Source organism: Peromyscus californicus, unplaced genomic scaffold (genome assembly GCF_007827085.1).
Source record: "Peromyscus californicus insignis strain IS unplaced genomic scaffold, ASM782708v3 Scaffold_14__1_contigs__length_90479793_seg_2, whole genome shotgun sequence".
In the NCBI taxonomy this organism is placed as follows: Eukaryota; Metazoa; Chordata; class Mammalia; order Rodentia; family Cricetidae; genus Peromyscus; species Peromyscus californicus.
In genome coordinates this window covers 35,949,821-35,965,787 of record NW_026294436.1, presented here as the reverse complement: position 1 = coordinate 35,965,787, position 15,967 = coordinate 35,949,821, and the positions used below count along the sequence as shown (strand labels likewise).

Below are 15,967 nucleotides of genomic sequence, written 5' to 3'. Positions count from 1 at the left end.
CCCCAGATGAGGAGCCATTAGCTTGGTGGCTGCTGGGAGAGGAAGAGTTAATTTTCTTGGGTGGGGTGCCCAGTGGTGGGTTGTCCATGCCCCAGTGAATGTCCATGTCCCCACATCCACACAGTCATGGGCAGCAGTCATGAGCTCAGTGAGTTAAAAAATAATATTTAGATGAATTAGATAGATATAGATAGATAGATAGATAGATAGATAGATAGATAGATAGATAGATAGATAGATAGATAGATAGATAGATAGACAGATAACAAGAGTGTAAGAACCAGAGGGGATGCAGGTCACCAAGAAAACAAGGCCTTCTAAATCAATATGATCAAAGCTCATATAAACTCACAGAGACTGAGGCAGCATGCACACAGCCTGTATGGGTGTACACTAGGTCCTCTGCATATATATTCTGGCTTCCAGTTTAGTGGTTTTTTGGGATTCCTGAGTGTGTGAATGAGTGGGTCTCTGACTCTCTTATGCTCTTTTCCTTTTGTTAGTTTTGTCCAATTCCAATATGTTAATTTTTGTTTTATCTTCCTATTTTATTTTATTTTATCCCTTAGAATACTGTTTATTTTCTAATGAGAGACAGAAAGGGAGTGGGTCCAGATGGGAAGGGAGGTGAGGCGGACCTGGAAGGAGTAGAGGTGGGGGAGCCATAATCAAGATATATTATGTGAAAAAAATTGATTTTTCAATAAAAGGAAAGAAAGAGGACATGAAGTTTGGAGGGAGATGTGCTGGGGAATTTTGGGAGGAGATGTACAGGGGGTGAAGAATGGACCCAATTAAGATACATTGTATACATGTATGAAATTTTCTTTTTTTTATTTAAGAAAAAATTTTATTCATTTTACATACCAACCACAGATCCCTCTCTCATTCCTCCTCCTGCTCCCACACCTCACCTTACCCCCCCTGACCCACCCCCACCCCCATTTCCTCCTCCAACAGGGTAAGTCCTCCCATGGGGGGACAGCAAAGCCTGGAGCATTCAGTTGAGGCAGGACCAACACACACCCCCCATATCAAGGGTGAGCAAGGTGTCCAACCATAGGTAATGGGATTCAGAAAGCCAGCTCATGTACTAGGGATAGATCCTGATCACACTGCCAGGGAATACTCAAACACACCCAGCTACACAACTGTCTGTCTCCCTTATGCAGAGGGTCTAGTTCAGTCTCATGCAGGTTCCACAGCTGTTGGTCTAAAGTTCATGAGTTCCTATGAGCTTGGTTCAGTTGTCTCTGTAGATTTCCCCATCATGATCTTGACTCCCTTTGCTCATATAATCCCTCTTCCCTCTCTTCGATTGGGCTCCCAGAGCTTGGCCTGGTGCTTGGTGTGGATCTCTGCATCTACTTCCATCAGTTACTGGATGAAGGTTCTGTGATGACAGTTAGGGTATTCACCAATCCATCTGATTACCAGAGTAGACCAGTTCAGGCACCCTCTCCACTATTGCTAGTAGTTTAATCTGGGGCTGTCCTTGTGGATTCCTAGGAATTTGCCTAGCACCAGGTTTCTCCCTTACCTCATAATGTCTCCCTCTATCAAGATATCTCTTTCATTGCTCTCCCACTCTGTCCCTCCCCCAGCTCAACCGTCCCATTCTCTCATGTTCTCATCCCCCATCCCCTCTTCTCTATTGACCCCTTATCCCCAGTTTACTCATGGAGATCTCTGTTTCCCCTTCCCAAGGTGATTCATGTGTCCCTCTTAGGGTCCTCCTTGTTTCCTAGCTTCTCTGGAGCTGTGGGTTGTATTCTGAATTATCCTTTGCTTTACATCTAGTATCCACTTGTGAGAACATGCCATGTTTGTCTTTCTGAGTCTGGGTTACCTCACTCAGGATATTTTCTAGTTCCATCCATTTGCCTGCAAATTTCATGGTGTCATTATTTTTTACAACTGAGTAATACTCCATTGTATATATGTACCATATTTTCTTTATCCATTCTTCAGTTGAGGGGCATCTAGGTTGTTTCCAGGTTCTAGCTATTACAAATAATGCTGTTATGAACAAAGAATAAATAAGAAATATTATTTAAGAACTTGTTGCTTTCATACAATAGACTATTTCATATTTTTTGATTTTGTCATGTTCCTAGCAAAGTCATCCTCAAAGGGGTGTTTTGTGTGTTGATTTTAAGTGTGAGCTCAGTTTCCTGGGTGACTGTCTTTAAATTCTTCATAGTACCTCCTAGGATCCAAAGTACAGAAGTACACTACACAGTCAACGAGAACTCCCGAGCTCTTCTCCCGTGTGTTGCTGATGGAATCCCCACGCCTGCAATTCACTGGGAAAAAGACAGTGTTCTTATAGCCAACTTGTTAGGGAAATACACTGCCCAACCATATGGAGAGCTCATCTTGGAAAACGCTGTGGTAAGTGAACACATGCAGTAGAGCTGAGTGATTAATTTACCTCCTTCTTTTTCTCAATTTAGCTCAAAAGTATTTCCTTTAATACTGAAAGGAAATACGCCTATAAATTCAACGTCAGACTAATTTCTCTTACATTGTGTTTTATATCCGTGGAATTAGAAGTGTGTTTGACAAAAGAACTGAAACCAGTAAGCAGCCTTCTCCTAAAATGACGGTTTTATTTTTGTGGGAAATGTCTAAGTGGTTGTGCTGTTCTTGGTGCTTATAACTGTGTCAGGAGGATGCGACGGAAGACACTCCTGAGGCAGGATGAAGAAAATGCCAAGGAAGGGTTTTTAAATAACCCTTTCTGATAATTGGCTTACAAAACGGAAATTCTATGGAGCTATGCAAATAAGATGTTTAATGCCCTCGGCATCCTGTTTGGGGTCTCTAGAACTGTAGCCATCATGCGGAAAAAAACTTGACCTCCAGTGTGATTGTACTCAAGAAATCTGCTCTTGGATGCAATCATTCTTTGAGGCCTGGAGGAAAAAAATGTTTAAAACCTATGAGACAATGCCTCAGATACATTGAAAGAACCCCATCGATAAGGCATCTTATACATAGCAGATGGGAGACTTGAGTAATATGTGGAATTCTTTTTCTAAATGGTATATGTGAACTAGATGTTTTAATACTTTATTTCTATAACAACAGATTTTTAACTTAAGTTCACACAACCTGGGACAGTTTGTGATATGTGTTAAGTTTTCATTGAAAAAGAAAGCATGCAACCAAACTTCAATTGTTTCTATACTGAATGGTGATAAATATTTTATTTCCAATTCTTTGGTGTTTCGAGTAAAAAAGAAATTCTTTATATTTTAGACCATGGTAAAACAATCAGTAGTATATACATAACCTCAGTGCATTTAGAAACATTCAACCAACTCATCTCATATTTATTATGCTCCTTCTCTTTGAGCAACTTGGTTCATTTAGGCACTGAGAAACATCAAGGAACTTAAGTGAGAATGAGCCAGGTATGTTTGAGAAACTGGCAGCCAGTAAAAACATGAGAAAAGGAATCAGAGAAGAGTGGAGGCCACACCAGGTTCCATCATGGAGATAATGAACAAAGATTATTCTTACTCATAGTGAAAGTCAGAATTCCTTTCATGTTCCAGTAGGTGAATGATATTATTTCCTCTATGTTTCTTAAGAAGTAGACTCAGTCATTGTCTTGGTCAGAGTTACTATTGCTGCGATGAAACACCATGACCAAAGCACACTGAGGAGGAAAGGGTTTATTTGGCTTATGCTTCCACATCACTTTTCATCTTCCAAGGAAGTCAATATAGGAACTCAAGCAGGGCAGTAATCTGGAGGCAGGAGCTGATGCAGAGGCTGTGGAGGGGAGCTGCTTACTTGGCTCCCTCATCATAACTTGCTCAGACTGCTTGCTTATAGAATCCAAGACCACCAGCCCACCAGTGATTGGCACCACTGGAATAGGTTCATCCCTCCCCCAATCAATTCCTAATTAAGAAAATGCTCTACATCTGGATCTTCTGTGGCATTTTCTCAATTGAGATTCCCCCCTTTCAGAGGACTCTAGCTTGTGTCAAGTTGACAGAAAGCTAGCCAGCACAGCCATCATGATGAAAAGGAACAGTAAGGATGCAGGGTTAGAAGCAGAAAGATGTGGGGGAGAGGGTCAGAGGGCAGAGGGCAGAACTCATTGCTGAATGTTAGCAGAGTGAGAAGTTTGGGTTCCACGCACGCTTTGAAACCAACCACATCAGGACAGATTTTCGTTGGTGTGGGAGAAGGTGAAAACAAAGGAGGACTCAAGCACATGAGTCTACAAGTCTAAGCCATGGGAGGCTAAAACAGCCTTCAATGAAAATGCAAATGGCTGCAAGTGACAAGAAAGGAGCAATGTCAGTCCCCTGGTCTCTCCCATTGCACCTGCGGCCATCTGATATCCACTTGTTGTCCAAGCAGAAGTCAGAACAAATTCACTGTTTATTGAAATTTTGAAATAAAATCTGGGTTTGAGACACTGGGAATTGTCAGCATGTAAGTGGTGTTTAAAGCCATTATACTAGATGAGATCCTCAAGAGTCTGGGTGCAGAAAGAGACTAAAAGAGGATTAAAGACTGGGTCCCTCACAAGTCAACATGAAGACATTGTTGTTGAAGGGAAACCACAACAATGGATGGAGAAAGTGTTAGCTGGGAAGCTATCAGAGTGATACCCAAGTGAAGGCACTCAAACTCAGATTGAGTATTGCCAGCATGTCAAGTACAGTGAGTGATGAAGTTGACCATAGGACTCAGCAAGGGAGACTCCAGAATTACAGGGAACATTGGCCTTCATCCCACCATGTCCTCTGATAGTTTTGGTCTCTGATCATATTACCCAGAAGGCCCTCTATGTTGTCAAGATGCCAACAACCTTAGAAGTTCTTTGTCCTTCAGAACATTGCAGAACAGCAGACTCTGTGGTGTTTTCTCCCCCCCCCCCCCCAGCTGAGGACTGAACCCAGGGCCTTGCACTTGCTAGGCAAACGCTCTACCACTGAGCTAAATCTTCAACACCCCCCCCCCCGCCCCCGCCCCGTGGTGTTTTCTAAGATCTTATGACATGATTGTTCTAGTTCTGTGTGGCATGGGCTTTATGCTTAAATTCATACATTTTTAAATCACAGGATGCAAATTCTAACTTGATGGTTTATACTAAAAGATGGAATTTAAATTACCATTAGGTAAATGTGCTCCTTGGAGAACAAGTGTTGAAATTTTGTGTAGGAGGTTGTAATATATTAACACTTGGAAAACTTTTGTTTATTTAGCTGGAGGATTCTGGTACCTACACATGTGTTGCTAACAATGTTGCTGGTGAAGATACACGTACTGTGACACTCACTGTTCATTCCCTTCCCACTTTTACTGAACTTCCCGGAGACCTGTCATTAAATAAAGGCGAACAGCTACGGTTAAATTGTAAAGCCACTGGCATCCCATTGCCCAAACTAACGTGGACCTTCAACAACAATATTATTCCAGGTTGGTGATTTAATTCTTCATAGTTGAATGCATGCATCCATTCAGCAGTGTGGCCCAGTCTCTACATCCTCTTAGAGGTCACAGGTACAGAGTTGACTCTTTCTGTCCTGTGACATGGTTGGATGTTGTTGAACACCTGCAATCCCTACACTTGAGAGATAGAGGCAGGAAAATCAGGAGTTCAAGGTCATCTTCAACTACTTGGTGAGCTAGAGGCCAGCCTGTGCTATAGGAGATGTTATCACCAAATAAAGCAAATAAATAGAGCAAAAAAATAAGATTCTATAAAATTATGTGCTTTTTCTCAGTGCAGATGCACAGCTCAATCTTTTGAAAAGATAATTGGATCACAAGAATTATATATATTCTATGATACAAGCAAAACTGTTGGCAACAACAACAAAACCCTCTCCCCAAAAGGAGACGGTATTGTATCTTAGGCATCTAAACTTGCTTCCGATGGACCCCCTGCAATGCTCATCAGTGGGTTAAGAGGTTGCTGCTAGAGACTTACAAATGCACTTTTAAAAAAAAATTTCAAGACAGGTTTTCTCTGTGTAGCCCTGGCTGTCTTGGAACTCACTCTGTAGGCCAGACTGGCCTCGAACTCACAAAGATCTGCCTGCCTCTGCCTCCTGAGTGCTGGGATTAGAGGCATGCGCCACCACTGCCCGGCTCACAAATTCACTTATCTTACAGAACCACAGTGCTTCTCATTGGGTGAATAAACCTCAGAAAAGAAGAGGTTAATTGGCACGGCAAATGTCTAGCCACTGTATTCTGAGTGTTGTTAGTGCCTAACCCCGGAACACTCATCCCTGGAAGACATGTTTATTTACTTGTGTGGGTTATTTTATTTTATTTTTGAGATTACAGTATAATTACATCATTTCTCCCCTCCCTTTCCTCCCTCCAAATTCTCCCCTAGACCTCTTCTTGTTCTCTTTCAAATTCATGGCTTTCTTTTCATTGCTGTTACTTGTTTGGTTTCATCATGGAAGATGCTATCAATAACAACCATAAAGATACCATCAGTAATGAGATGTTGCCCAGTCCTCAGAGTTCAGACTTGCATCTACCAAATACCTTACTAGAGGAGCAGTAACAGCTTGAGATTTTTCTGTGATAATGAATTATGTGAATGATTGAAATTCATCAACTGTATCATCTTTGTAATAACATACTATACCTTGATAAAGAAAAGCAGTGTCTAAAAATCAGAACTCTTTTCTAAAGGCAAATGCTCATTCTGGTATTTACATTTGTGAGCTTAATTTGCTACTTAATATGGTTGAATAAGTTCTTTAAAAATAAGTGATAGAATGCATACAAAGTAGCCATACATCATCAGGTGGCAGCAAATTTAGTATCAGTTGTTTTAAGATGAGCATGCTCATATTAAGTTTTCATCCGAATAATATAGCTGCTTTGTAAATATTTACATCCTCAGCATTTATGATTTATGTGGAAGTTTAAGTTATTTTAGATTTGATCATAATGTTGTTATTACCTACCAGGGATATATTTTCATGGTTTCCCTACAACCTGCCAAGTCAGTTGAATTACAGCTGAAAAGGTGTGCCCATCATTGATGTAAATTGTTTGGGAAGAAAGCTGCTGGTGAGATAAATGGAATGGAAAATGCCATATTTCTGAAGGAAGAGTTTTTGAAACTCAGAGCCATCATGAGCCTGCTTTAAGCAACAGGCTGAGATGAAAGGAACGCTATAAAATACTCTTGAGAGATGTTTGTTTTCATTCTCTTTTCCTGTTCCTTGGGCTGTTTGGGTTCTTCAAATGAGTGTCTATAGACAAAGTAAATAGCTCAAGGGGAGGCTCTGTGGTAAGGGCTCTCTTGTCCAGTTACGGTTCAACTTCTGACTCGCTCATAAATCTAACCTGAAAAATATTATGCTGCTGTGACATTTTCCTAGGTCACTGAGAGGCATCTGTGTTGTTTCCTAATCTGTTTCCTCAGCCCACTTTGACAGTGTCAATGGACACAGTGAACTTGTTATTGAAAAGGTGTCAACGGAGGACTCAGGCACTTACGTGTGTACAGCGGAGAACAGCGTTGGCTTTGTGAAAGCGATTGGATTTGTTTATGTGAAAGGTAGGTAAAAGTGTTCTATGGTCCCTTTGTCATTCATTCATAATGAAAGTTTGTTTCCTCACTATGAGGTAATACAACATGACTGCATTTAGAGAGTTGCTGGTAGAGAGTTGCTGGGGAGATGGTCCTGTGGGTAGGGTGCTTGCGCTTCAAGCTTTAGAATGCAAGTTTGGATGCCCAGAACCCATGTAAAACCCAAGCAGATGTGTCAGCCACATACAAACCCAGCACTCAGGAGACAGACAAGAGATCCAGAGGAAAGCGGGCTAGATAGTCTAGCTGGGATTGGTGAGTTCCAGGTTAAGAAGGAGCTTCTACCTCAATAAATAAAGTGGAGAGTGATTGAGGAAGACCCATATTGTCAAATTTGGGCCCCCCTCCACACACACACACACAGCCACGAGAGCACCTATACACACGTTTACATACCCACACATGCACAACACACACTAAGAAAAAGATAAACAAAGAGATCATTGACATGAAGTAAGGTCGTCCCCATATGAGGACTGAAACTGGTGATACTACCTGGGGATTAATAAGTGTGATAGTTCTGGAAAACCCAGGACATTTGAAAGTGGCTTTCCCCTCATTGCTAAGTTATAGGTCTATGTGAGTCAAAAGTCACACAGGAACTCAGCACCTGCTTTTCCTTCCTGCCTGTCTTATGGTATTTCCCAGAGCCTCCAGTCTTCAAAGGTGATTACCCATCTAACTGGATTGAACCACTCGGTGGTAACGCAATTCTAAACTGTGAGGTGAGAGGAGACCCCGCCCCAACTATCCAGTGGAGCCGGAAGGGTGCAGACATAGAAATTAGCCACAGGATCCGACAACTGGGTAATGGTTCCTTGGCCATCTATGGTACCGTGGTAAGTTTCACTGGACATGTTGACGCCGTCTGCATTGCTGTGTCTTTGTCAATCAATGCCCTTTGTAGATGAGAAAACTTTCTTCTACAGGCCTCTGCACATCATGAAATCTCAGCTAGTATATTCCTCCTTTTAATTTGTTCATTAAAGTTAAATATTTAAATGTATGTTCTAACTGATATAAGTAAGCCTAAAATGTACCCAATAATTAGTATAGCATGAGGTGTTTCAATCTGTGTACACTGTGGAATGTTTTAATCAAATTAAACATTTATCAGATGTTAGATGGAGACCTTCAAAACCCTTTCTTTTAGCTTTTTTTGTTTTTATCTGCTTTTACCTTACTGTACAATAAAACACCAGAATCTTTCACTTTTTCTAACCATAGCCAAGTAACCCATTGATGATGGTTTTATCATGGTTCCCTCCTCCTCCCCACTCCCCCAGCCTCTGGTGATCACCGTTCACCTCTTGACTTTGTATATTCCCTCTGTGAGTGTGATCACACAGGACTTAGTTTTCTGTACCTGATGTGTGTCGCTTATCATAATGATTTCCAGTTCCATCGGTCTTGTCACAAATGACAGGATTCTAGACTTCATTATGGCTGAACGGTGTTCTGTTGTATGTGTAACATTATTTCATCCAGTAACTAAATTCTTTTGAAACTATGAAACAATAATATAATGTGAGACTGTTGTTCTTTCAAATAAGTATGGGCAATTAGATAATTTTGTTGCTTTTTCCCCAATCATTGATCTATTATTTAATATTAGGAGATAAACTTCTCAAATCTATTTTAGAACAAGAAGATCAAAAATTTATAAACGTAGTTTGTAAGTAAATTATAGAATAAATTTCATCAGGAAACTAACAAATACACAAGACTTTGCTGGTGCTTCGTTATTCAGGAAAAGAGTATAAAGAGCAGTTCATCGGAATATTTCTTAACTAGAGTACCAACAGTTCATTTACTCACACCTGGTGAGCTCTCTTAGATGCTTTCATTCTTAATTAAAATAACAATTAAAATACACCATTACCTAATCCAGTGGGCCTTTCCCAGGCTTTATTTTCCTTATTTTTAAATGTTAGCTGTTATTGGTTGATACTTTAATTTTGAGATTTTTTTTTTCTCATCTTAATTGAGGTCATATTAAGTCTCAATTTTCTTCATTGGTGTCTTTTCCTTCTACACAACTATTACTGTTTCTCAAACTTTGGGGACTCTTTGTATACCATTGTTAATGTTGTTGCAAAGTCTTTTAATTATACAACTTCATGGCCCTAAATATGTAGCCTTGTCCCTAAGACTTCCAAGTCCTATTTCCAGCTGCCTACTAGAAACGTCCTTCTGTATAATATATTGAAACTTCAAACTAAGCACATATATGGTACTATAAATAAGTAAAATCATGTAGTACATGTTTTCTGTATCATATATATAAATTTATGGAAGTCTATGTAATTTATTATGATGAGTAAATTCATTTTTCACTTTCTTTAATTTCAAACTCCCTAGGAACTTAGCTTGATACATTTCCAAAACCTCCACTTAGAAGGAACTCAGCATTGGTTCATTTGTACTGGCTGGCTTAATGGACTTTATGGACTTTAAGATGGCCATAATCATAGCAGTTATACTTTTCTTTCATAATTTTAAAGAAGTGGTTATAAAATGGTGCTATTTTTACTTTGATTTCCTGGGACTCACTATCATATGAAAAAATTTAATTTTGGAATTTCTTTTTTTTGTTGTTCCCCCATTCCTCTTCTTCTCATTTTTCAACCTTAGACATTGAGGTTTTCTGTTTCCATTAAAATGCCTTCCCCAAACTGAAATTCCACATGAGCTACTGCACTAAAAAAGTGACGAGCCCTGCAGACCCCTGTTCTCATCAGCACACTTGTTTCCATAGAATGAAGACGCCGGGGACTACACGTGCGTAGCCGCCAATGAGGCCGGGGTGGTGGAGCGCAGCATGAGCCTGACTCTGCAAAGTAAGCTGTTGCGTCCGTCTCCCGCAAACACAGCAGCAGGAATGTTGCCTAATGGAGAAGGACCGCTTCCTCTAAACCCGTAACACGTTCCTTGAGCAGTAGCTTTCACAGTGTGTCTAGTTTCCTTTTCTGGTAATAATGGAGCAGTGGTCATGAGCCATTACACCAATATACTTCTGTAGAACCCTTTTCTGCTCCTGGCTGACACCCACAGTTGGTAATACAGTCACAGTGTGCTGGTGTCAAACCTTTGACACCAGTGAGTGCTCTCTGTGGTTCACCAGACTCTTGCCTCATGCTTACAAAGAGATCATTTTATATGCTTTTAAAATATGTACTAAATATATTGTGGGAGACATAAATCTATCCTCAATAAAAGGAAACATGTGTATTAAAAATAAAGAGTAATTTAAAGGAGCTCAGAAGGGCTTCCAGGTGGATTGGCCGCCCTCTTCCAAGAAATAGCTGTATATTCGGAGTGGAATTCTTTATGGAGTCCCTCAGTAAATGCCATTGGCAGTCAGAGCTTCCAAAATTAGAGAACCATGACAGACTCTGCTGACCCAGGTCAAGAAAAACGTCATCAGATCCGCTAACATACAAATCCTGACTGTGGATCCTTTCAACAACTAACATAAAAAGGCCAAAAATATTATTGACATTAAGATCAAAGCACAGAGCAGTGTTTTCATTCAGATAAAATGTTTACATTTGATTGATGATTCTGTAAATGATGTGCTTTATTTGACCATGAAATATGTACACATGGAATTTTATATTTATTTTACATTAGAGCTTCATGGACATCAAATTAAGATTCTAAGTTGAACGGCATAGTTCTCTTGGCCCTGGTATCATGAGTGGACAAGCTTATTTAGTAACTTTATGGGCATTTAGTGTGAATGATAAACCCAAGGTACTTGCTTTATCTGGCATCAGTTTGCAAGTAAATGACGTTATCTAAATGTGAAAAAGTCAATGAAAGCAGAGGCTGTTTCTCTATGTATGTGAACATTGGTTGAAAGGTGAGTTAGTGGTATGGCTCTACATGGTACACATGGTTCTATATAGTACGTATAAAAGAGCAAGGTGCCATGGGACACTTGCGAAGACAGCAGAGCTAAGGTGAGGAGGTGACTTTTCTCAAAGGTGTGTCAGTAATGCCTTATAAAACACTAACATATAAGTGTTACAACGAAATGTGTTTCCTTCCATTTTTGCTTTATACTTAGATAGGAAGGCACACTTCTCTATATAAATAGGCCGCCCCCATGCAGGAGGATCTAATGCTTTTTCCCCTGTCACTGAGTGAGTCCGCCCCCTCCCAGTTCAGCCTCACTATCACTCTGTGATCATCCCACGGTTCTCCTTTTCCACAATGTCCTTGCTGGCCTCCGCTCATCGTTCAACTGCAAAGGCGTCTGAGATTCTTGCGGGGAGAGGAAAGCATAGGTTTTAGCAAGCACTGAAAAACGTTGTGAACCACCACCCCATTCCCTGGGTCAGGCATCCTTTCTAGTCATGAAAATGCCAAGTCTAACTCCACGCTGTGTCTCTCACCAAACGGAGGTATCTTCTCCCTGCTGAAGGGACCAGCCTCAATTTTGAAAATGTACTTCAAGATCTTCCTCCCTAAGGAAGCCTCTCCTGAGTTAAGTTTACAGGCATGTAGAATGATACAGAGAGAAGTATCCTGCCAGCAACTGCATCTGGCTCCTTTTTTTTTTCCTGGGAGTGTATGTTAAACTTCATTAGATACTGCCCACCATTACCCCCAAGTGCTTGTCAGAATGTATAGTCTCCTAGGAATGTGAGCCACACCCTCACTAAACTAGTTGAATGCCTCTGCCAGTTCACTCATTGGATTTCTCTTTCTCTGACACTCAATCAAGTTAGAGGTCTGCACATGTGCTCTTTGGCCAGACATATAAATATCTTCATAACGTACCTGTTCCTTTTAAAAAAAAAAAAAAAAAAACACATCTGGTCCTTTCCAGGAACTTCACTTGGGTTTGCTGTTCTTGCCCAGATGCTGACAGAAGCCTCTCCCTTCTCCCGAAACTCCTTCCTTTCATTGCTAGGATTCCTGTTTCTTCTCTTTTGATTCCTCGGTGGTCAGTTCTTTGTATCATTTATAAACCAGCCTTCTGCCCATCTCTTTGTACCCTTGTGTGCATGTCACATCATCTCTTTACCATGTCACTTTCTCTTTTGAAGCAATCTCATTCAATTATGAAAAACAGATCCACATGCCTTGCCAACATCTCGATTTTGAGATTTCTGTGTGGATGTATCTGAATCTGCCTGCCATCTAGGCATGTTTATGTGAGTGTCTCATAGATGCCTCAAGGTCAATGTCCTAAAAGAAAATACAAATCACCACCGGCTCCCCACTGCCTCCCATCAGATGTCTTCTTTCATTTGTGTGTTATTGACTTATCTAAGCACAAACCTTATTGCCCAACTCAAAACCCTCCAATCATCATTTCTTCTCTTTTTTTTTTTTTTTTTTTTTTTTTGGTTTTTCGAGACAGGGTTTCTCTGTGTAGCTTTGCGCCTTTCCTGGGACTCACTTGGTAGCCCAGGCTGGCCTCAAACTCACAGAGATCCGCCTGGCTCTGCCTCCCGAGTGCTGGGATTAAAGGCGTGCGCCACCACCGCCCGGCATCATTTCTTCTCTTTAGTTCATACTACTCAATATCAAATCCCTATCATTCTTTTCAAAATGAAGTCATCACATTTTAATAAGATAAAATGTTTATATAGCCCCTTAACAACTAAGAGTCACTGTCTACTTTCCTCACAGGTCCTCCCATTATCGCTCTTGAGCCAGTGGAGACTGTTGTGGATTCTGGTGGCAGAGTCATATTGGACTGTCAAGCAACCGGTGAACCTCAGCCAACCATCATGTGGTCCCGCCAAGGGCACCCCATCCCCTGGGATAACCGACTCACCATGCTTTCCAACAACTCATTATACATCGCTGCTGCTCGCAAGGAAGATACCTCTGAATATGAGTGTGTTGCCCGAAACTTGATGGGCTCTGTCCTTGTCAGAGTGCCTGTCATAGTCCAAGGTAAGTAGGGAGCAGAACCCAAGACAGCTCAGATTCCCAGTCTCCTTCTGGTTTATCAGCTAATATGATTAAAACAACACAGTTTAGTCTTAAAAGGCCATGCTAGCCATTCAGAATCCTAAAGTAAATTTTCATTCAAAACTAAGCAAAAAATTTCAGAAAGTGATGTATATGATATATATATAAAGGGTAAGCAATATGGAAACTTTTTTATCTTTTATTTTTCCCATAGCCATGACCACTTAAATCAGCCGAGGATCTGAGAGGGAATTTTATTGAGTTAATCTCTCACTTCTAGATAATTAATTTTACCCTTAAAGCAGAGCTTCCATAGCTATTCCTCAGCAATCACACGCAGCTCTACAGCCAGCCTGTAAACTCAGTGAAATGAGACTTGAAAGTTTTCATTGCAGACCTGAGACAACACCCCAATGTTTCATTTGCAGTGCATGGTGGGTTTTCTCTGTGGTCCGCCTGGAGGCCCTGCAGCGTCAGCTGTGGAAAAGGCATCCAGAAGAGGAGTCGGCTGTGCAACAACCCACTTCCAGCCAACGGCGGGAGGCCGTGCCAAGGGTCGGACTCAGAAACACGACACTGTCAAAATAAGTTGTGTCCAGGTATACTTCTGCAGGTGTTTAATAGACTGCAGCATCTGTCCTTTACCTTCGGGCTGCCTCCGGGTTAGTGCTTGCCATTTGAATTTACCTGATGGTGTAATGGTTTTACCTTCCTGTAGTGGATGGTCACTGGTCAGAATGGAGTTTCTGGGAAGAATGCACTAGAAGCTGTGGGCATGGCAACCAAACCAGGACCAGAACTTGCAGTAACCCATCGGCTCAGCATGGCGGGCGGCCATGTGAGGGGCATGCTGTGGAAATCATCATGTGTAACATTAGGCCTTGCCCAGGTGAGGACCCACCAGCCAAGCTTTTGTATATAATAATTCCTGTCCTGGAGTTAAGATCCTTTCTTCCTTCATTGTGAAAAGATGTTATGACTTCTGTCTTCAGGAATCTGCTTACTCTCTGTGTTCTTTTCCTGCTTTACGAAGAACCTTGTAACGAAATGACTGCGTTGCAGGAAAATATCTCACTCCACAGAACAGGAAAGTGGTTCCACACTTGGTGTATTTTTAATCTTGCACAGAAACTTAAGTATATACTAACTCATAAATTTGAAAGATGGTGGGGACTTCAGGTGACATCTTATCTAGTCATCCATTTTCAAGTGAGGAAATGAGCTTGGAGGGGTTAAATACTTCCCGGGAAGTATGCTAACGGAGAGGAGCATGCTTGCATCTTCTCATTTCCTCTCTTACTCATCTACCTTGCTGAGGACCACCATGCTAGATGTTTGGTACTCCTGTTGTTGCTGACTTCATATTCCATGCCTCTTTCAGATTCAACTGACAGAGTCAAACTTACATAGGCAGAGAATTCTTATTTCAGGTATAAATGAATGCAAGGATATGGCCAATGCTTCTACTGGTGCGTTTTCCATCTTTGATCTCCACTATCTTTTCTTTGTATTCATCCTCCATTCAATTCTTCCCGTGTGTGGAAAAAAATGATCACAGGCAACGAGTGGGGCCTGGTCATCTCAGACCTCAGAGGGAAAAAGTTCCTCTCTCTGAAATTCACTTCGGCTTCTGAGAATTAACTGTGTTTGAGTTTAATTTTGTCACCTGTTTTGTCTGAACGAAATCTAGGAGGTGGGCCCTTTGGCGGCAGCTTGGAGGACATGCTCATGTAGGTAGTCAAGGGGTACGGCAGCTTGGAGGACATGCTCATGTAGGTAGTCAAGGGGTACTGGGCCAAGAGGTCCTTGTTGTGAACCTCTTAGACGGTGTAGAAGAGAGGAAGGACTAGTCAGGAAGGTTTCATTTATTCTAGACTCTTGACAATGTTCATTATGTACTCTGATTTGACGATATCTGAATCTCTAAACACTTGAATGGGTAGAATATGAAATATTCTATTGAACAAAGACTATTAAGTAAAGAATAATTTTTAACCTTGATAAGCATATTGAATAAACTCAAAAGAGAGCTTTACTGGAGCAAAATGGAGAGAGAATCATCAAAAAAGATAAAGCTCCCTCAAAAAGAGACAGTCACTGAATTGTTTATTGGATCTTGCTATACACATGAGGAAAAATTTAGAAAACAATGGGAATTTATTAGCTAAGGCTGCATAGTTAGTAAAAGGGAGTTGAATATTTGAACCCAGACTGATGTGATGCCCAAGTCTGTTTGCTTGGATCTGGGATACTTTACCAGAAGTTTGGTTTTATTTCTATTGTATTTCAAAAACAAAGTACTGATCTGGGCATGGTGGTGTATGGCTATAATCTTTCCCAAAAAATAAACAGATAGGAAGACAAACAAAGCCCACTGCCCTGAAGTCTTTAACATGAGTAAAATGTCAAGGGTTTGCTTTAGTCTCTAAAGTAATGGCA

The 15,967-nt window shown here is 41.0% G+C and overlaps 1 protein-coding gene across 3 annotated transcripts in view; it reads left to right on the top strand.

Moving 5' to 3' along the window:
- Hmcn1 (hemicentin 1) overlaps positions 1 to 15,967 on the top strand; it is a 442,580-nt gene that overhangs the window by 385,885 nt on the left and 40,728 nt on the right. For all 3 annotated transcript variants that reach the window (XM_052737150.1, XM_052737149.1, XM_052737151.1), the window contains 8 exons: positions 2,204 to 2,394; positions 5,235 to 5,448; positions 7,427 to 7,561; positions 8,243 to 8,433; positions 10,353 to 10,434; positions 13,241 to 13,510; positions 13,957 to 14,127; positions 14,247 to 14,417. In XM_052737150.1, coding sequence (XP_052593110.1) covers positions 2,204 to 2,394; positions 5,235 to 5,448; positions 7,427 to 7,561; positions 8,243 to 8,433; positions 10,353 to 10,434; positions 13,241 to 13,510; positions 13,957 to 14,127; positions 14,247 to 14,417 — 1,425 coding nt within the window. The remainder of the gene's footprint in view (positions 1 to 2,203; positions 2,395 to 5,234; positions 5,449 to 7,426; positions 7,562 to 8,242; positions 8,434 to 10,352; positions 10,435 to 13,240; positions 13,511 to 13,956; positions 14,128 to 14,246; positions 14,418 to 15,967) is intronic.